General features: G+C 32.6%; 1 protein-coding gene across 3 annotated transcripts in view; it reads left to right on the forward strand.

The window, feature by feature from the left end:
- CCSER1 (coiled-coil serine rich protein 1) overlaps positions 1-23040 on the forward strand; it is a 1210612-nt gene that overhangs the window by 703300 nt on the left and 484272 nt on the right. Inside the window, exon 10 of one of the 3 annotated variants that reach the window (XM_060094698.1) lies at positions 172-1211. The exons of the other annotated variants lie outside the window; for them this stretch is intronic. Within the exon in view, the coding sequence (XP_059950681.1) occupies positions 172-231 (60 nt within the window). The 3' untranslated portion in view covers positions 232-1211. Of the gene's footprint in view, positions 1-171; positions 1212-23040 lie in introns of those variants that run through there. 3 annotated transcript variants of the gene reach the window in all.

Raw genomic sequence — 23040 nt, forward strand, 5'->3', positions numbered from 1 at the left:
TATTTTTATTAAGTTTTAATAGCAATTTTTACTGTTGGTCTGTGTTTTTTTTAACTTGTGTTTTTTTAATTTGTGTTTAAACATTTTACATCTTCATATTAAGTAAAATTTCCTTTCATTTTATTAATTTGATGTCATTCATTTGTTTATTTTTGTTTTCTTCTTTTCAAGGCCCTGTGGAATCCTACATGCACTGAAGTTTTATTTAAACCAGTACATATTTCAACCTAGGTTAAGTCATTATTTGATAAGAAATGTATCACAAATCTGACATGCTAAATATGAAATCAGTTTTCCATTATTTCATGTGTTAGCTATTTCTCAGAGTATGTAATACAGAAATCTTTCCATTCCAGATATTTCACACATTTTGCATTTGTACACGATTGCATAAAATATTAATGGATGTAGATTAAGCTAACATATTCCAACCTTATTGTATTTTTAAAACAAAAATACTTATTTTTAAATTGTCTCTATATGCAGCTATTCTGAAGTGTAATATTCCACTTGGCAGGACATATTTTTTGTTCAACCTTCTCATCCATGTCATTTGTCTCTCTGGTTATAGTCTGTTTAATTTCACCATATATTCTATGCACATTAAGTAAGTTTCAAAACAGTGCTTCTAGTTTTTCCCCCATCCTAGTGTGACAGTTCTTACCGAAGAACTAAGTTACCTCTGTTTTTCCCTTGCATTGAGATCAAAAGATGAAAACAGTATGTCTTCAAATGAAATAAATCATGAAGAGTCTTATTCTAACTGTAGAAAGTAAAAAAACTTACTTCTATCTCTAAATAAGTGAAGAAAGTTTTTTGGCTATTGACCTCATATTGAGGGAAGTCTGTTGAATGTGTCATAAAAAAAAAAACCTGTCTCCTGGACTTGGCATCACTGCCTGATTTCTGTGTGTCCTTGTTTATTACCTTTCTGTAATAGCTCACTTTAATTATCAAATGGCTGGGTAACAACAAGGCACTCTTGAGTGTTGTAGTTTATTGCAAGGATAAGTGACAGAGCCCAAAGGATGTCTCAGTGTTGTGGTGCAGGACAACAGAAGAGCCATAGAGCTAAGGAGAGGAAAGCAGGTTTTACTGAATTCCCTATATTTTTTAAACAGGAAATGAAATAATCATGGTTAATGATGGTAACATTTAGAAATATGCTATAAAATTTCTTAAATTATTTGAATTATTATGTAACATATAATATGCATGATCAAATGTTGGGTTTAAACCATGGTATTAAAATAAAACTGTAAATATATTTATTTACTTGAAAACATTGTATGTGTCCTTGTTGACTTTGCTGCTTAAAACATCCGTTTATGATTCAAGGTATGAAAACATTTTTGTTTCTCTAACAGTTTTCTAGAGTTTATTCTTTTATTCTGTTCTTATCTTTCTATTTATTGTCTTATTTTAACATTTGAAACCCTTAAATGTAGATAATGTAAGAAATTCTATTACCTGCAATAAAGTACTCCTCTGATAAAGATTTTTATCAGCTTGAATGGTCAATATCATTTTGAAGAAGAAGAAAGAATTCAATTAAAGATATTTTTGACTGGGATGCAAGGGAAAAAAGAAATGTATTAACAAGTAGATTAAGTCAATAAAGAAAGGTCCTTCTTTCCTCAAAAGCAATGTAGCAAAAATTGTCAATACAGACAAAAAAGCCACCTAACCTGAAAAGCTACCATTTTATGATTGCTCTTTAACACCAGTAAGACATTTCAGGCTGCGTCCTCAGAAACCCTCCTTTTTTTTTCTTTCATGTAATTTTTCTTTTGTAATGGAATTGTGCTGAATATACATCAATGAACATATTTCTAGGTTAATAATTTTACTTTCATGGTGAAATATATTCAGACTCTTCAGAAATGTTTATTATGTAGTTTGTCCATTTAACTATTAAAATGTTTTACATTTCTTTGATTACATTAAACGTGAATTAAAAATATGGATTAATGGCATGGTTAGTTTTTAGAAAAATGTGCAAGAACCATTATAATTACTGCACTGTATTCCAAGGTGAACAAAACTGAGGTTGATGATTGTTTCTCAAAGAAGTAGCAAGAAGCATAAAAGTATATCTGACAGCTGCAAATAGTTCAGCATCAGTATTTATTGATGAAAGGAGCATTATGCTATACTATTATGCCTCCATATCTGTCTGAAATACCCTGACAATAATTAACTAAAAATAAGAGATGAACAGGCTTAATTATATTTATTTTCCAAATGAGAGAAGTGGAATTTGAAGAGGTTGAGTGACTTTCTCAAGTTCATGTAACTTTTCTAACAGACATTAAAGTTCTAGATTGTGCTGTAGGTGTTTCAGATCAAAAGTCAGGATTTTGTTTTGTTTTCCTGATTTCAGAATACTGGTGGACTGCATGATTGCAAAATTCAATACAAATTATACATGGATTACATATGCGAATATATACACACTTGTATATTATATATGCATTATATATTATTAAAGGTTGAGTTTATCTTAAATCTGCATTATAGTCTAGACTTAATGGTGATGATATAGATTTACTATGTGAATACCTGTCTAAGATGTATAATATATGAGCTAAGGAATTTATTTTATAATATTAAGAATTATTTTTTCAAATATAAAGAAGTGCTTAGAAGGAAAACCAGGAACAGTTTTACTAGATGTTTTAACAGTTATTAACATATATTTTATTTATATCTTGAATCATTTTGAAAATTTAATTTTTCATTCCCTGAAATGTATGCATGTTAAATGTTCTTTTTTATAATATTTTTAAATATAAGTCACTTATCATTCTTGGTTAGATTTATGACATATAGCTGTGTTTTAAATGATTTTTTAATGAAGACTCTAAAGTAAGTATATGTAACTATGCACATGCGATTTTTATTATGGCACACATAAAAACTCCCTTGCTGAAGTTTTCAGAATTGTTATTTTTCATAATTACCTAAATTTGATATTGTTTTAAATATTTGTTTATTTAGAAAACAAAATGTACTTTTCCATATTTAACTTGCTGCTAGAGGCAGGAAAGTCCAAATTTAACAACAGGATGCTTTTCATGATTTTGTGTTTTGTGCCTATATGTTCACATAGGACTCTCTAAACGCAGTTCTATCATATCTTAATTTCTTACATCTAATCACTCTTTCTAAAAGAAATCTTTGTCTTGGTGCTTTTTGGGGCAACAGTAATCACAATTATGATATGCTGGCATGTTTAAAAAAAAAACGAATACTAACATATATTTTCAAACACATCAGTTTCATTTGATGTATGTACTTGACCCAAGTCCACATGTCAATGATCGATTGACGTACATATCCTCCATTGAAAAGAACTGTTACTCTTGATATTAATAAGCATTAAGAACTGTTAGAATTTCCCATGCCTTCCAAGTGATGTCTGTTGGATATATAAATTTGCATAATACATTTATACCATTAATTACAATGGAGTAGAGTAGGATAGGCTGTAAAATGGAGAAAAAATAAGAGATGTTAGCACTTTTCTTACTTTATTTTTTACTACAAACCAAACGTCTTGAGTATATTCATTGGGTGTTCTTTTAACTCTATTTTGTGAAAGCTTTTCTCCTCTTTGAATGCTGTATATTGATATACATATAGGAAGGAGGTTGATGAACAGGCGGATCAAATGATAATAAAATATTTTCTGGTAAATGTTCCTAATACTGGAAACCTATTTGTTGCATCCTTAATTTATAAACATCATGGTCAGATTGTATACACATACACATATATGAAATAAGGAAATAAGGAAATAAGGAAACCCTTATTTTAAATTAGCTTCTTACCAATTTCCTTTTTTAAAGAGGAGGAAATCTGATGAAGTAGCATGAGTATTCCTAGGAAAGAAAGGGAAAGAGCAATGACAAATGTAAATGCAAAACGGATCCTGATGGAGAAAAACAACAAAGCAAGGGTAAAATGATTGTTGCATACTTCCCCTTAAGATTTAGTTTAGATTTTTTTTAAGCTTCCAATTTAAAAAATATATATATATAAGACTTAAAAGATGAAAGAAGTGTTTCCTCAGCCCTGTAAAGTAGAATAGCCAGTAGCTTAAACTTTGATAAATAGTCTGGAAGCCTTGTGTATTAATACATTTTGAATATAATGACCAGGGAGAGTGAATAAATGTCATGCCTTTTTACTCTGGCTCTTCATGGAAGATTTCTTCTTCATAAAGTTGGCAAGATTTTTGACCTGGAAAGAGATTTATATGTACCTTTTTTTCCACTAAGAATACCAGAGTAAACTTGAAAGAACAAGTAACTTCTTTTGGCAGTAAATATGCTACACGGATTTTAATTTTCTTTGCATCATGGTTTATATATGTTTTAAGAAGTTACTGTGTTAATGTAGATTCAGGGTTTAATTTATATTACTAGTACAATTTTTATACAACTTTATGATTTTTTGGAGATCTTTATCATCATACTGCCATTTTGGTTGTAGCCACATGAATTTGAAGAATAGGATCCTAAAAATTAATGAGTAATCTCTGAAAATCTAACTTTTCTGTTTTAATAATGCAAATACAACATAAGTAAAAAATTATATATGCATAAACCCATACTCTATATTGTTTTTCTAATGCTTTTTATCATAGTGTAACCTTTAGAAGCCCAAAAAAACTTTAAATTAGTTGGATTTTTAAAAGTGAAAATCATCTTGTAGTAGAATGTGATGTATACATTGGAAATTTATTGCTAGTTTTTAATGAAAAAGAATATGCAATATCTGGTGAGTGAGCACAAAGAATCAGATGATCAAATAAGACTCACACAAATCATAGATCTTAGCCAATATCAAGCTTATACTAATCATTTCAAAGGTACTGGCCATCACGCTCCAGTGAAAGAGGGAAGAGGTCTGTCAGGTTGGGGACAGCTCTCCCAGTTCTTTTATCCCACTTTGGAATCCACTCTCTGATTCAAGCTAAGAGATCAGATTTCCAAGTGAGATTTTTTGGGTTACCTCACACAGCAGGAGAAATGTTTCATTGATGAAGTATCTTCATTTTATATCCCAACAATATGACATTCTTCAGGGAGCCATGTTCATACAGATTCTAAGTTTATTTACTCAAATCAGTCTTTAACCAGGGGCATACTGTTATAATTTCCATTGATAAGGACCCTCCTTCCAGCAGCTATTACTAGTTTATTTTCCTGGAGATCTAGTTTTTATGTTGGCAAGGTTAGAAGAAGTTACCTCCCTTCTTTTACTTCCCCTGGAAAAAAGCCAGTTGCTTTAACTCCCCCTCCTCACCTGCTCCGTTTCCACAGTTCATTCTGAAAGTGATATTGTATTGGAGTGGAATGAAGCCCAGTGTCCTGGATTTTTCATTTCTCTTTAATTGAAAGGAAAAGACCTTATAGAAAGCTTATCTGACCAAAATTGCACTTGTTTTGGGTTTCTCTTGTTTGTTTTCAATGTTTCAAAACAGTTTGAGGCAAGACTTAGGAGATTGCTTTTCCTGAAGATTATGTTTCCCTTTATTTTTCACTTAAGGCAAGCGTTCGTGAATTGCAGTTTTTGAAAGTCAAGAAATTTGTGATTCAATTGGGGGAAAAATTTAAAATTCCTTAAAATAAAGTTTTTGTCAATTGATGTATGCTGTAATATACCACATAAGAGATGGTCAGTGTATTTAAATTTATATGTCTTATTTAAAGTTATAAATACTTGTTTTATTCTTTGTTTCCATTTGCTATTTATACAAAATTACTCCTGTTGGAAGGATAATCCATTCAACTAATTGGAATAGAGTAAATTCTTTGTTTTCTTCTTTCAGTTATACTATATACCCCATTATGTACTTTATTGAATATAATATGTCTAGTTTTAAGATATTTGGGATGTGGGTTTATTTATGTAAAATCTCTGTTTTGTATTTTCATCCATTTGGTATATATAAAAATTAGACTAGAAAAATTCCCATAAGAGAAAACATATATAAGAAAAACTGAATCCAATATCTGCAGCCTGATTTATCCGTTCTGCTGCTGTTCCACAAACAGACTGTGTTGTTTCTACCAAGTCTTAGTGCCTTTACTCACATCAGTCCCCAAACCTATAGAGCTGTTTCTTTTCTCTTAACTTGTTCACATGAAGAGGAAAACGAGTTCCATATTCCCAGGATTCTCCAGGCATAATTAAATTCTCCTCTAAATCATTCTGCCGTTTGATTATGGCTACCATTTTTTTTTATTTTACTATGTGTCAAGTGCTGTTTTAAAGGCTTTACATGTTTTAAGTATTAATTCTTCACAAAAGCTTATGAGGGAGCTACTGTTACATGACACCATTTTGCAAGCAAGAAAGCTGAAATATAGAGAAGTTAAGAAATTTGCACCAAATTACATTACTAGAAAGTTAGTAGGCTGTGTTTAAGCCTAGGCCCTCTGGATCTAGAGCCTGCACTTTATTTTTTTTTAAATTTTTTAATTGAAGTATAGCTGATTTACAATGTTATCTTAGTTTGAAATGTACACCACACTGATTCAATGCTTTACAGGTTAAACTCCATTTAAAATTACTGCCAAATATTGGCTGTATTCCCTGTCCTGTACAATATATCCTTGTAGCTTACAAGCTGTACGTAGTAGTTTGTAACTTTTAATCCCTTACCCTTATCTTGCCCCTTCCCCTTCCCTCTCCCCACTGGTAACCACTAGTTTGTTCTCTGTATCTGTAAGTCTGTTTCTTTTTTGTTATATTCACTGGTTGGTTTTTTTTTTTTTTTTAGATTCCACATATAAGTGATATCATATGGTATTTGTCTTTCTCTGTCTGACTTATTTCACTAACATACACCCTCCAGGTCTGTCCATGTTGTTGCAAATGATAAAATTTCACTTTTATAGCCGAGTAATATTCCATTGTGTGTATATATATATATATATATATATATATATATATATATATCACATATTCTTTATTGATTCATTTGCTGATGGACACTTAGGTTGCTTCCATATCTTGGCTATTGTAAATAATGCTTCTGTAAAGTTTGAGATGTATGTATCTTTTTGAATAGCGTTTTCATTTTCTTTGGATATATACCCAGGAGTGGAATTGCTGTAAAATATGGTAGTTCTATTTTTAGTTTCTTGAGGAACCTCCATACATCCATGTTGGCTGCACTAATTTACATTCCCACCCACAGTGTACTAGGGTTCCCTTTTCTCCACATCTCACCAACATTTGTTGTTTGTGGGTTTTTTTTTGATGATGCCATTCTAGCTGGTATTAGGTGATAGCTCATTGTGGTTTCATTTGCATTTCTCTGATGATTAGTAATGTTGAGCATTTTTCATTTTCATTGCCTATTGGTCATCTGTATGTCTTCTCTGTAAAAATGTCTATTCAGGTCTTCTGCCTATTTTTATTCAGTTTTGTTTTGTTTGGGTTTTTTTTGGTATTAAGTTGTATGAGTCACTTATGTATTTTTCATATTAATCCCTTATTGGTCATCATTTGCAAGTATTTTCTCCCATTCAGTAGGTTGTCTTTCTATTTTGTCCATGGTTTCCTTTGCTATGCAAAACCTTTTTAAGTTTAATTAGGCCCATTTGTTTTTGTTTTTGTTTTTTTCGGTACGTGGGCCTCTCACTGTTGTGGCCTCTCCCGTTGCGGAGCACAGGCTCTGGATGTGCAGGCTCAGCAACCATGGCTCACAGGCCCAGCCACTCCGCAGCATGTGGGATCTTCCCAGACTGGGGCACGAACCCATGTCCCCTGCATCAGCAGGCGGACTCTCAACCACTGTGCCACCAGGGAAGCCCCATTTGTTTATTTTTGCTTTTGTTTCCTTTACTTTAGGAGACAGATCCAAGAAAATATTGCTGATTTATATCAAAGAGTGTTCTGCCTATGTTTTCTTTTAGGATTTTTATGATTTCTGGTTCATAGTTAGGTCTTTAATCCATTTTCAGTTTTGTTTTTTTTTTTTGTATATGGTATGAGAAAATGTTCTAATTTCGTTCTTTTACATGCAGCTGCCCAGTTTTCCCAGCATCACTTATTAGCAAGACTGTCTTTTCTCCATTGTGTACTTTTGCCTTCTTTGCTGTAGACTAATTGACTGTAGGTGTGTGGGTTTATTTCTGGGCTCTGTATTCTGTTCCATGGATCTATGTTTCTGTTTCTGTGCCAGTACTGTACTGTTTTGATTTCTGTAGCTCTGTAGTATAGTATGATGTCCACGAGCATGATGCCTCCAGCTTTGTTCTTTTTTGTCAAGATTGCTTTTGTAGTTTGGGGTTATTTGTTTCATATAAATTTTAGTATTATTTGTTCTAGTCCTGTGAAAAATGTCATGAATATTTTGATAGAGATTGCACTAATTCTGTATCTTGCTTTGGGTAGTATGGCTGTTTTAATGATAATCTTCTAATCCATGAACATGGGATATATTTCCATTTCTTTACATCATCTTCAGTTTCCTTCATCAGTGTTTTAAGATTTACCAAGTATAGGTCCTTCACCTCCTTGGTTAAGTTTATTCCTAGTTATTTTGTTCTTTTTGATGCAATTTTAAGCAGGATTGTTCTCTTGCTTTTTCTTTCTGATAGTTCATTATTAGTGTATAGCAAAGCAACAGATTTCTGTATATTAATCTTATATCCTGCAACTTTACTGAATTCATTTGTTCTAGTAGTTTTTCAGTGGAGACATTAGGGTTTTAGAAAACCCTAATGACATCATACAGTATGAGGCCATCTACAATTAGTGACAATTTTACTTCTTACCTTACAATTTGGTTGCCTCTTATGTTTTGTTTTGTTTTTATTCCCTTGTCTGATTGCTGTGTCTGGGACTTTCAATACTATGTAAGTGAAAGTGGCAGGAGTGGGCATTTTTGTTTTGTTCCTGATTTTAAAGGAAAAGTTTTGCTTTTCCCCATTAAGTATGATGTTAGCTGTGGGTTTGTCATATATAGCTTTTTTTTATGTTGAGATATGTTCTCTCTGTACCAACTTTGATAAGAGTTTTTATCATGACTAAATGTTTAATGTTATCAATTTTTTATGCATCTATTGCAATGATCTTGTGATTTTTTTCTTCCTTTTTTAATGTAGTGTATCACATTGATTTTTGGATATTCAACTATCCTTCCATCCCTGGGGTAAATTCCACTTGATCATGGTGCATGATCTTTTTTATATATTGTTGAATTCAGTTTGCTAACAATTTTTTGAGGATTTTTGCATCTGTATTCATTAGAGATATTGGCCTATAATTTTCTCTTTTTTTTTTTTAATGTTTGTCTGGTTTTGGTATCAGTTTGTTGTCTGGGTCTCATGGAATGAATTTGGGAGTATTCCCTTATCTTTAGTTTTTTGGAATAATGTGAGAAGGATAGGTATTAGCTCTTGTTTATATGCTTGGTATAATTGCCCTGTGAAGCCATTCAGTCCTGGACTCTTATTTGTCGGGAATTTTTGATTACTTATTTAATTTCACTACTAATGATTTATCTGTGCAGATTAGCTACTTCTTCCTGATTCAGTCTTGGAAGATTGTATGTTTCTAGAAATTTGTCCATTTCTTCTAGGTTCCATAAACAAAGATCAGTACTTTAAAATCTGATAAACTTGCTGTTTAAAATACTGGTCTTTGTTTATTTTTTTTTCAGAGCAATTATAATTATGAATAATCATATGAGTATTATAAACATAAGCAAATGAAAGGTACTGTATTTCCCAGTGGAGAGAATAACGACTAATATTTATTAGGTGCTACTGTGTGCCAAGCAATATTCTAAATGCTTTATGTGTTGTCTCATGTAATCTTAAACAAAAACAAGATAGATTCTATTATTCTCATTTTACAGAGGAGGATATTAAGGCACAGCAAGGTGATGTAAAATTCCCAAAGTGATACATACGAGTGATGAGAGAGCTGGGTTATGAATCCAAGTGGTCTTGATTCCAGAAGTCACCCCCAATCACTTCACTATATGGTGCCCCCAATAGAATGCAATAAACTGAATCCATGGTTATGCTGCAGAAAGAATTCCAAATTTTAGTGACTTCAGTATCTTTTATTTGTTTCTTTATTGCTCATGTCTATTGCTGGCCAACACACAGCTCTCCGCCCTCACTGTAAGACTCAGGTTGATGGAACAATCTTCATATGTTATGTTGCAGCCTATGAGAGAAAGAGTGTCATAAATTGCTCAGTGGGTCTTAAACTTCCACTCAGAAATGTCATATGACACTTCTCGCGTTTCATTGGTCAAAATAAATTAAGTTGTATAGTCACAGCTAGTAAAATCCAAAGGGCAGGGAGGACAAATCAGTCATATGCCCAGAAGTGGGAAAACCATGAAAAACTGGCACACAGCACCAATGACTACTCTTACAACTTTCTTCTTTTCTCTGAAATAAGCTGGTTTTAATTAAAATGTGACAATTACTATTTGGTAAGTATGCTGACATAAACATCATTAGATTCCGTCATAGTTTGCAGAAAAACGTAATTCAAAAATTTCTAATTCTGTAAGTGAATATCCCTCTGTAAAATGTGTGTATATAATGCTGTCTCAATTTTTGACATATGACATACATATATTCCTTGTACCATATTCTTCAGATATATTTCAGTCATTTCACTAGATTTTGAAATATTTCTATTTTTAATAAAACATTTCTGTTTATAATCAACAATCTACTGAGTTGCTTAGCATTTGTTGATGTTACCACAGTAATATTCTAGCTTGTTTTAACTAAAATAAATGATCATACCCATATCTATAATAGTTTTTTTCTAGGCTACTTGATTCTAAGTATCATTAGTGTACTTGTCAGAATAATTCATAGTGACAGTGCTATTCCACCAACATTTTTTAGTCATTCACCTCCTTAAACCTTATCATTAAGCACATTTTTCCTCTAGAAGTATCTCTAGAGATTTTAAGTGACAAGTATAATATTTTAAATGTGTGAACAAAAATGACTTTCTTGTTCCTAAACAATATGCTATGCTTGATTCAGAAAGAGATCATTTGCATCAACTGAAACAAATAGGTTTCCTTTAATTTTTTCCCCTCTCATTTAATGTTAAAGCCTTACCAAATTATCTCCTAAGTCATGTATTATAGTTTCAACTTTTACGATGCAAACAACAATCACCTTCAGTTCCCACAATACACAATATACATTTTTCTTTAATGAGAAAATTATCTATTGAAACTTTAATTTGTAAACAAATCAATCTACATTGTTCTGCATGCCTTCTTTTTACTGTTTGAATATAAAGTGAAATTCTTGGTATTATTTCCTTCCAGTCTATAATTTATTTGTTGATTCCAATATACTAATTGAATCAAGCTATTTGTATTGTAAGTAAAATAGTTAGGTCAACATTCATTATATCAGTAGGGTAGTTTGCATTACCAAAGCTATCATTTACTTTAACTTTAGTCTAAATATAATAATAATATATATTTATATATATATGAAATTAGGATTCTCACTATTTTAGACTTATCTTTTCCAAATTCATATTCAGAATATAGCAAATAGTTATGTAAGTTGAAAGAGAGCATTAATCAAAATGTTAGGAATATATATTTTGTATTCTCAATATTTTATTCACATTTATACTTGTTTACATTTGTATCATACAAGATGAAAAGAAAATTTGTAAATACTAGAAGTATTATTGTTCTATGTATTCCTGTCACAGTTTTGAATTGTATCAATAGAATTTTTAAATATACAAATTATGGAAAGATATTAATCCCTTATGGAAAGATACTAATCCCTAATGTTTGTCAGTAATTAATTTTCTAAGTTTTAAAATATAGATTGACATTCTTAAGCAATTTTTATGCATTAGAAATATCAAAAAAGCAGAAATAGAAAAATGAAAACCACCAAATCATTGAGTATTTAGTAAGAGGTTATTGTGCATGTAAGAGCAATTTGCAAACTGGGTGCCTTCAAAATCAAAGACTAATACGAAGTTTAGGGGCATGATGTAACAGGGTGACTTAAACGTGAAAGTGAGGATGTTGTTTACTGTTTATAATGATTTGTTATTACAATGGGTGCTTCTAGAAGGCAGGGGATTGGTTAAATTGATTATCTCATACCACTTTTAGGAAGATGACTTGTTTCTTTTATGATTGTCAGAGTCATTAACAGGAAATAACCCAAGTCAAGTTTTGATTACATTCATGAAATCAGCTAGATTTAGTTTGCTTATGTGACTTGAATGGTTTTGTCTGCTCAGGGAATTCTCAAGTCCGGTCTCCATTTTGTATCTGATTTAATAATTCCCCACTTTTGGCCATTCTTTTAGTAGGCTGAGAGTATGACCAGGTAGTATGGCGTGACTCTTGGTTACCATTCTTGATGCCAGAAAATCATTTATTTGTTGTTTCCACCAGTTGAGTCATCAGGAAGGAAGGTCATTAGTTGCTGTTAGCAACAATTGCATTATCATCATAGGCTTGGGTGGTAAGATCACTGAGCTCTTCAAGTTTTCTAATCCTGATGGATATCATTTGATATGAGAGTGACTGCTGAAAGATACTTAAAATCTTTGAGAGAACACAACGCACTAGAGAGGTTGATATGTTGAATATAAGGAAAATAACATACAAGGATTAAAAAATTCCCCGGAATAAAGAGTCCCAGAAGCCAGGGTGTAATCAACTAAATAACCTAAATGGGTTATAATCAGATTCAAGTTTTACCATTTGAAGTCAATCTACTTTTATTTTTTTTATAAATATATTTATATTTTATTTTATTGATTTTTGGCTGCACTGGGTCTTCATTAACTGCATGTGGACTTTCTCTAGTTGCTGCAAGTGGTGGCTACTCTTCATTGCAGTGTGTGGGTTTCTCATTGTGGAGCATGGGCTCTAGGCACACAGGCTCAGTAGTTGTGGCACACGGACTTAGTTGCTCTGTGGCCTGTGGGATCTTCCTGGACCAGGGATCGAACCTGTGTCCCTTGTATTGGCAGGCAGATTCTTAACCACTGCACCACCAGAGAAGTCCTGCTTTTATTTATTTACTAAGGTGCTTGCTGTATTAGCAATCACATATCACATGATTATTTAGGACAGGATGAACATGAGGAATGTTTTTAATTGAAATTTAATTTACATACATTATATTAGTTTTGGGTGTAAAAACATAATGACTTGACATTTGTATACATTGTGAAGAGATCACCACAATACATCTAGTTACCATCTATCACCATACAAAGTTATGAATTTTTTTTCTTGTAATGAGAACTTTTAAGACTTACTTTCTTAACAGCTTTCAAATTCGCAATACAATATCATTGATTGTAGTCAATATGATGTACCTTATGTCCCAATGACTTATTTATTTTATAACTAAAATTTGTATCCCTTGATCCCTTTCACCCATTTCTCCCACCCCCAACCACCCTCCCCTCTCGCAACCTTCAATCTATTGCCTGTATCTATGAGTTTTGTTCCTTTGTTTTCTTTTTCAGATTCCACATATAAGTGAAATCATATGGTATTTGTCTTTAACTTATTTCACTTAGGATAATACCCTCAAGGTCTATCCATGTCGGCACAAATGGCAAGATTTAATTCTTTTTTATGGCTGAGTAGTATTCCATTGTATCTATATAACACATCTTTCTTACTTATCCGTCAGTGAAAACTTAGGTTGTTTCCATATCTTGGCTATTCTAAACAATGCTGCAGTGAACATAGGGGTCCATATATCCTTTCAAATTAATGTTTTTGTTTTCTTTGAATAAGCACCCAGAAGTGGAATTGCTGGATCATGTAGTAGTTCTATTTTTAATTTTGGGGGGAACCTCCATACTGCTTTCCACAGTGGCTGTACCAATTTACCTTCCCACCAACAGTGCATTAGGTTTCCCTTTAATCCACATCCTCACCAACACTTGTATATTTTGTCCTTTTCATAATAACCATTCTGACAGGTGTGAGTGATATCACATTTTGTTTTGATTTACGTTACTCTGGTGATTAATGATGAGCATCTTTTCATGTGTCTGTTGGCGATCTGTGTGGCATCTTTGGAAAAATGTCTGTTTGGATTCTCTGCCTATTTTGTAATCAGATTTGTTTGTTATTGAGTTGTATGAGTTATTTTTATGTTTTGGGTATTAACCACTTATCAGGGACATGATTTTCAAATATCTTCTTTCATCAGGTAGGTTGCCTTTATATTCTGTTGATGGTTTTGTTTGCTATGCAGAAGCTTTTCAGTTTGATGTAGTCCCATTTATTCATTTTTGCTTTAGTTTCCATTGTCTTTGGAGTCAGATTTTGTTTGAAACATCACCAGGAGTAGTGTCAAGAAGCTTACTGTATATGTTTTCTCCCAGAAGTTTTATGATTTCTGGTTTTACATTCAAGTCTTTAATCCATTTTGAATTACGTTTGTGTATGGTTTAAGATAGTGGTCCAGTTTTATTATTTTGCATGTGGCTGGCAGTTTTCCCTACACTATTTATCTATTTTTAAAGATTTAATTTTATTTATTTTTGGCTGCATTGGGTCTTGGTTGCACACAAGCTTCTCTTCGTGGTGGCTTCTCTTGCTGCAGAGCACAGGCTCTAGGTGCACGGGCTTTGGTAGTTGTGGCACACAGGCTTAGATGCTCTGCGGCAAGTGGGATCTTCCCGGATCAGGGATCGAACCTGTGTCCCCTGCATTGGCTTGTGGATTCTTAACCACTACACCACCAGGGAAGTCCCAACCCCTACATCATTTATTGACAAGACTGTCCTTTCCTCATTGTATACACTTGTGTCTTTTGTTATAAATTAATTTACCATCCATGCTTAGGTATACTTCTCGGATCTCTGTTCTATGTCATTGATCTGTGTCTGTTTTTATGCCAGTACCACACTGTTTTGATTATTACAGCTTTGTAATATGGTCTGAAATCAGGAAGAATGATGCCTCCAACTTTGTTCTTCATTATCAGATTGCTTTGGCTATTTGGGAATTTTGTGGTTCCATAGAAATTTTAGGTTTGTTTGTACTACTTCTATGAAAAATGCCATTGGAATTTTGATAGGGATTCCTTTGAGTAATATTAACATTTTTCAATATTCTTCCAATCAATGAGTATGGAATATCTCTCCATTTATGTGTATCCTCTTCAATTTCTTTCATTAATATCTTACAGTTTTCAAAGTGTAGATTTTTCACATCATTGGTTACATTTATTCCTAAATATTTTATTATTTTTGATGCAATTGTAAATGGGATTGTCTTTGTAATTTTTATTTCTGATAGTTTTTCGTTTGTACAGAAAAATGCAAAGATTTTTGTATATTGATTTTTTTTTTCTCTGCAACTTTACAAAATTTGTTAGTTCTAACAGTTTTTTTTGGTGGAGTCTTTAGAGTTTTCTTTATATAAAAACATGTCTACAAACAGTGACAGTTTCACTTCTTCCTTTCCAATTCTGATGACTATTTCTGTTTCCTTCCTAATGGGTCTGGCTATGATTTCCAATACTATGTTGAATAAAAGTGGTGGGAGTGGAATCCTTCTCTTTTTCCTGAATTTAAGAGTTAAACATTTTTGTAGTAACCTATGAGGGAAAAGATCCTGAAAAAAAATATATATATATATATGTATAACTGAATCACTTTGCTGTACATCTGAAACTAACACAGCCTTGTTAATCAACTACACATCAATTAAAAAAAATAAGGGATAAACTGAGGTTTTTTGCCATTGACTATGATGTTACCTGTGAGCTTTTCCTATATGGCTTTTATTATGTTGAGGTGTGTGCCCTCTATAACCACTCTGTTGAGAGTTTTTATCAAAAATGTTTGTTGAATTTTGTCAAATGCTTTTTCTGCATCTATTGAGATAATTCCATGATTTTTATTCTTCATTTTGTTAATGGGGTGTATCACATTGATTGATTTGAAGATGTTGAACCATCCTTGCATCTCTAGAATAAATCCCACTTGATTGTGGTGTATGATCCTTTTAATGTATTGTCAAATTTGATGTGCTAATTTTGTTGAGGATTTTCACATCTTCGTTATATTAGCTGTATATTGTCCTGTAATTTTCTTTTTGTGTTATGCCCTTGTCTAGTTTTGGTATCAAGGTAATGCTGGCCTCATAAAATGAGTGTTGAAGTGTTTCTTCCTCTTCAAATATTTGAAATCATTTGACAAGTGTAATTATTAGCTCTTCTTTAAATGTTTTTTAGAATTCACCAGTGAAGCCATGTGGTCCTGGGCTTTTGTTTTGGGAGAGCTTTTTGATTACTGACTCAATCTTCTTACTGGTAATCAGTCAATTCACATTTCTGTTCTTCATGATTTAGTCTTGGGAGATTATAAGTTTCTAGGAATTTATCCATTTCTTCTAGGTTGTCCAATTTGTTGGCACATAATTTTATTTAATAGTTTCTTATGATCTTTTGTACTTCTTGGTTATCAGTGGTAATTTCTCTTTAATTTCTGATTTAATTTATTTTAATGCACTCAGCGGTTCTAGCTAAAGTTTTGACAATTTTATCTTTTCAAAGAACGAGCTCTTAGTTTCGTTGATCTTTTCTATTGTCATTTTAGTCTTCATTTTATTTATGTACACTTAGAGCTTTATTATTTCTTCTACTAACTTCGGGCTTTGTTTTTCTTTTTCTATTTCCTTTAGATATGAATTTATATTGTTTATTTGAGATTTTTCTTGTTTATTGAGGTAGACTTGTATCACTATAAACTTCCCTCTTAGAACAGCATTTGCTGCATTTCATAGATTTTGGTATGTTGTATTTCCACTTTCACTTGTCTCAAGGTTTTGTTTTGTTTTTTCTCCTTTGAGTTCTTCATCAACCCATTGGTTTTTTAATTGCATGTTGTTCAGTCTCCACATATTTGTGATTTTTCTAGTTTTCTACTTGTAATTAGCTTCTAGTTTCATATCATTGTGGTCAGAAAAGATGCTTGGTATGATTTCAGTATTTTTAAATTTATTGAGACTTGTTTTGTGGCCTAGTATATTATCTTTCCTGGAGAATGCTCTGTGTGCACTTGAGAAAAAGGTGTATTCCACTGCTTTTGGAAGGAATGTTCTATATATGTCTACTAAATCCATCAGTTCTAATGTGCCATTTATGACCAGTGATTCTTTGTTTTTCTGTCTAGGCCATCTATCCATTGTCGTAAGTGGCATATTAAAGTCCCCTCCTGTTATTGTATTGCTGTCTGTTTTTCCCTTTGAGTCTTAATATTTGCTTTACATATTTAGGTGCTCCTATGTTGGGTTCATAAATAGTTAAAAAGCTTACATCCTCCTTTGAATTGACCCCTTTATCATTATGTAATGTCCACTTTTGTCTTTTACTGCAGTCTGTTTTAAAGTCTATTTTGTCTGATATAACTATAGCTACCCCAGCTTTCTTTTGGTTTTCATTTGTGTGAAACATCTTTTTCCACTGTGTTGCTTTCAGTCTTTGTGTGTCCCTATATCTGATGTCATTCTCTTTTAGACAGCATAAAGATGGGTCTTGATATTGTATCCATTTAGCCACTCCATGTCATTTTATTGGAGAATTTAGTCCCTTTATATTTAAGGTAATTATTGATAGTATGTACTTACTGCCATTTTGTTAATTGTTTTCTGACTGTTTTGTCTTTTCTGTTCCTTCTGTTCTTTTCTGTTCCTTTCTTCTACTGCTTTCTTCTCTTGTGTTTTGATAACTTTCTCTAGTGTTATGCTTAAATTCATTTCTCATTATCTTTTTTGTATTTACTACAGGTTTTGACTTTGTGGTTACCATGAGGCTTAGTCTGTTTTAAGTTAATAGCAAGTTACATTTGAATGAATTCTAAAACTCTCTGTTTTTACTTTGCCCCAACATTTGATGTTTTTAATGTCACGTTTTACATCTTTTTGTGTATCCCTTAACTAATTTTTGTAATTTTAATTATTTTTACTAATTATGTCTTTTATCCTCTATAGCTAGCTTTATAAATGATTAATCCACTTTCCTTACTATATATTTATTTTTCCCAGTGAGATTTTTACATTCATATGTTTCCTTACTAATTAAGGCCCTTTCTTTTCAGCTTAAAGAAGTTTCTTTAACATTTCTCATAGGGCTGGTTTAGTGAGGATTAAGTCTTTTAGCTTTTGCTTGTCTGTAAAACTTGTTATCTCCCCTTCAATTCAGAATGATAACCTTGCTGCGTAGAGTTATTCTTGCTTCAAAGTTTGTTGTTGTTGTTGTTTTGTTTTGTTTTGTTTTTTCTTTGAGCACTTTGAATATATCACACCACTTCCTTTTGGCCTGGCATTGAACTCTTGAGTGGCCCACACAGCAAAGAGCATGAAGGTTATCCGTGTATAATCTGTGAGGCCATTTCTCTGAATTCTACTAGTTGATAACAAAGACTCAAAGCCAATTAATAAGATTAGAATCTGATAATGGATAAACTGTAGCTTTCTATTGAAACAGTAGTTTCCATAGTCATCCCATGTTTCTCAAAAATATTTACAGTAAAACTGATTCATTTTGTAAAATAAGTCTTATTAAATTTGGATTTATTATTTACAGAAATGTAGTAAGAATATTAATTCTATGCATATATTCAAACATAACATTTCAGTCAAAGCTTTGGTAATATCCAAGGGCCTTTATTGGCTCCATAAAGTCAACCTTAGTTCTTTAAAATTGTCTGGTAATCAGGATTCTCAGATGAGATCTTTCAAGTATCTTTAGGCTATGAAGCCAGGCTCAGGACTTGTCTAAGTTTGTACTTATAGTGAGAGCAGATTATTTAACTTACGTAAATGCATACATTGTCATGAAAAATAAAACTATTTAATGAGTGTGTCTTAATTCTGGAGGGATCAGGTAGGAAGAAAAAGATAAATGTTTTAACTTTTGTTTACAAAACTACAAATTGCTGTAAGTTGTAAATAGCTTAAAAGAGAGGAGAAAAATGGATTCTTTAAATCTGGAAAAGAAATCATTAAAGACCCAACATTGTTTTAAATGAAGTCATACAAATTATAATTACCAGTTCATTCAGTCTCCTGTAATTAAATTTTGTTTGGCTTCATCTTGGATGAGAAACTTATGCATCAATCAGTTTTCCATTAGAGTTTTAGAAATTCTTACCCAGTTCAGTATTATTATCTTAACATTATCAGAAACCTGTATTTTAGAGTACTTGTCAAGATCTTTTCCATGAATCTCTTTGAAGATGTATTTTTACCTGTAGTTGATTGTAAATACCCATTATCACATCATACATCTCCACCAGGTACAGTGTTGAGTGATTATCTCTATCAGAGATGCAAAAAAGGAAGTGACACTTTCGTTTCATTGCAAAACAGATTGGGATAGAGGTGTGTAGAAAGAATCACAGTTAATGCCAGCTCTCTGACCCAGACTATTTTCTAGGATCCCAGTTAAAATTATATTTTAATCAAAAGAGAAGGTAAAGTGATGAGAAAAAAAAAAACCCAAAAGGTAATAGGCAGTCTTGATAACATTTTGAATGTTATATTATGGATTAATGCTTTAGAGATGAATGAGTTTGAATTTCATTTTATCATATTTCCTCTGAGCTATCACTCTGAGGTCTTATAAATTTAATTTTTTTTCTCTGAGACTAACTAAACTTGATGGAGACTGAAATGTATTTTTATTATCAACTACATCTGGTGAAAATCCAAATAAACAAAGAACAAAACTGAATTATGTTGCTGCATTCTAATATCATCACCTACTAATCAAATATAGAAACCTTTAAAAAAGGAAAACATGTTGAATTAGCACAGCCTTAGCCATCTGGTTCAGAAAGGTAGGGTGGAAGTCATCTCTGCTTTCTGTACAGGCTTTTGTAGAACTGTGGATCCAGGAGGCATATTTATAGCCCTTTAACAAGCATACATGGTAATTAAAAACAACAAGGTTTCTGCCTGCATAGCTTGGTTATCTTGACTGTGGAGATAACCACTTTCAGCTGACCCAAGGGTACTCTTGAAAACAATGTGAGTGCACTGTAAAGTCTCTGTTTGTTTATCCTACATGTAATTGAAACAGAGCTGACATGCTACTCTGGTGCTCCCCTGCCATACACTCTTAGTGAACCATATGTTACATTTCCAAGTTTCACAGGTATGGTTTAACATTGTTAATCACAAACAAGTGTGAGATTTCTCATTTCATTGTTTTTCATTCAACAATTGTTTATTGGGTGTCTCCTAGGTACTCGGGATAGGCACTTTTGTAAGCAGTGTTAGAGGGAGTATATGACTCGAAATTTCACTCAAGATTGATAGAGATTAACAGAATAAATTACAAATTTCATCTTACTAATAAGTTCCTGAGTGTGATTTCTCAGGAACATAGACATTATGAATCCTAATAGCTCACACTTCACATCAAAGTGTTGATGAACTAACCTCACATCTATCAATGGTTCTGGACTTGTGTACTTACTCAGTAAAGTATAGAAGAAAATGGCAGTGTACCCTTAACCCATTGCTGCTTTTCTTAGAACTCATGTCCAAGAAGAGGTAATAAAACTTACTTTTGAAAAAGTACTCAGTAACTGAATAGTTTGTCTAGGAACTCCATTCAAAAGATAAATCTTTGGGATGAAAGGGAAGAAAATGCTGTGAAGAACATAAGCACCTTTTCCATAGAGAATGTTTTGAAAAGTAGAAGAAAAAATGTTCAGTTGTCTTCTTCCTTTTGTTAAAACGTTTCTTGAGAAAGAAGAGTACCGAAAGTGTGGGTAAAGTGTTTTTCTATGCAAGTTCTCATAAAATCTATTGGCCACATATTCTGTAGAAGGTTCACAAGGTTTGTTAGAAGTCCAATATGATAAAGGAAGAAAGAAATATATTTTGTAAATAGTAATGAAGACATGCTATAGAAAGCCATATTTGATTAACTCTTGGTGTGTCCTTCAAAGAGAAATAGACTTTGATGTCTGGTTTCCTGTAGACACATTTGAAGACTTTCAGTGAGCATGGACAGTTGTGATTTTTATTCTCAGTGCTTCTAAATGCCGTATTCTGTTTTTTATTATTGCAAGTAGAAGATTTTCTAAGGAGGCAATATTGAGGTAATTATTACACATGAGCTCTAATGTTTAGGCTAACATTTCCTGATGTAGGTATTTTTCTTTCAGCATCTTTGTTTTGAAAGATAAATAACTGGTTGACAGTTTTTGGTTTGACAGTTGGGTTTCACCTGGTTGAAATGCATGAACATTTCTTCCAGTTAGTGACATTATTGATGGCTTTATCAAGCTGACAGATGACGATGATTTGTCCCAAGAGTTGGTTTCATATTTAGAAATACACTGCATTGGAGGAGAAAGAGACCCAGGGCCTGGAAGGTGCAGAGCTGTACCCACATTTCCCGTAGAACTTTGGAACATCTATCAACAGACATGTGACAATATACAAAGAACAAACAACAGTGTAGAGGCTTTCACAATGCAATACAAAGCTCAGATACAAATATGCATCCTAGTGTTTGGAAGCTGATACCTCTCTTACTGAAGGAAGAAATTTCAGTGAAAAAGAAGTGTGATGTCAAAGAGACAAATCAGCAAGCAAAAAAAAAATGTATAATGTGAACAAAAGACTTGGAAGACAAGTGCTCAGATGCAACCCACAAAATGAAATCAGCTGTTTGCGCAGTGTTGCCATGAATCTACACACATTTTAAATGTATTCAAATATTTTGTATTTTACAATAAAAAGTCTTTTTAATTTTGTTATTCATTTCTCATGTTTCATTATGTCCTTTTTAATGTACCTCTTTATTGTTCATTATTTTATCTTTTACGGTAGAATTGCCTTGCAGCCAACTAGTTACATGGCGAAAATGTTTGCAGCAAAGATGCTTGTGGCAAAGATGTCTATGAACCTGATACTTAAGATACTGAACATGAACTTTCCCAGTCATAGTAAGATAACTCTAGTATTCTCTGAATGTTAGTTTTATATATACACACACACAGCATACACAAACACACCTTTATTTTCTCATCTTACTATCATGAATAGGAACAAAACACTTGTCCATTTTTCATGGAATATTAAGAAAGAAAAACTCAACTTAAATCACATTGCAAGAAAATTTGCTGGTAACGGAGCCTTTCATGGAGGCATAAATCAATCAGAGATGATTAAAGTCATTTTCTTTTTGTTGATTCAGTAGCAAAGTATTTATTAAAAGGTAGCAAAGTATTTATTAAAATGTGGCAAAGCAAATGCTTGAAAAGAAAATATTAAGTCTAAATTTAAGAGGGGAGAGCCAGAGGTTGAAAATCTCTAGGTAACTTATGTTAATTCCTTTTTATTACCCTTCTTAGAGCAATGAAACTCAATCAGAAGCAATTTCCCATCCACCCCCTCACCCTCCCAGGGAGCATCTGGCAGTGTCTTGAGACTTTTTTGGTTATCACAGTTGGAGAATGTTTGTTACTGGCATCTAGTGGATAGAGGACAAGGATGCTCCTTAATATCCTACAATGCACAAGACAACTACCAACAGCAAAGAATTATCTAGCCCAACATGTGAATATAGCCAAGGCAGGAAACCTGCTTTAGATGTTAGCTGTGAACAATGATGAAATCTTTATTGATAACTAAGATGTTTTATAGCACTTGTCAGGAGAATAACGGCCTTGTTTACTATCTCACAGTGTTACTTTCTGCCTGGGAAAGCATGATAATGTCATACTCCTAGACACATTGTTTCTCTAGTCCCCTTCTTACAACTGACTCAGAACTGAGTCTGTTTTAGCTCAAGGTAGACTATCATGTTCTCCAAGGTTACCTCTGAAGAGTTCTGTTTTCAGCCCATCACCTTCCCATGACAATGTTTGAGTCAAGGTATTTAGGGAAATAAATTTTAATTATAGACTGCTTTTACAAGTGCTTCTACCTGCCTCCATCAAGCTCCAGAAGACCATATATGTACTGTATCCTAGAAACACACTTGAGAT

The sequence above is a fragment of the Mesoplodon densirostris genome, chromosome 1 (genome assembly GCF_025265405.1).
Source record: "Mesoplodon densirostris isolate mMesDen1 chromosome 1, mMesDen1 primary haplotype, whole genome shotgun sequence".
Classification (NCBI taxonomy): domain Eukaryota; kingdom Metazoa; phylum Chordata; class Mammalia; order Artiodactyla; family Ziphiidae; genus Mesoplodon; species Mesoplodon densirostris.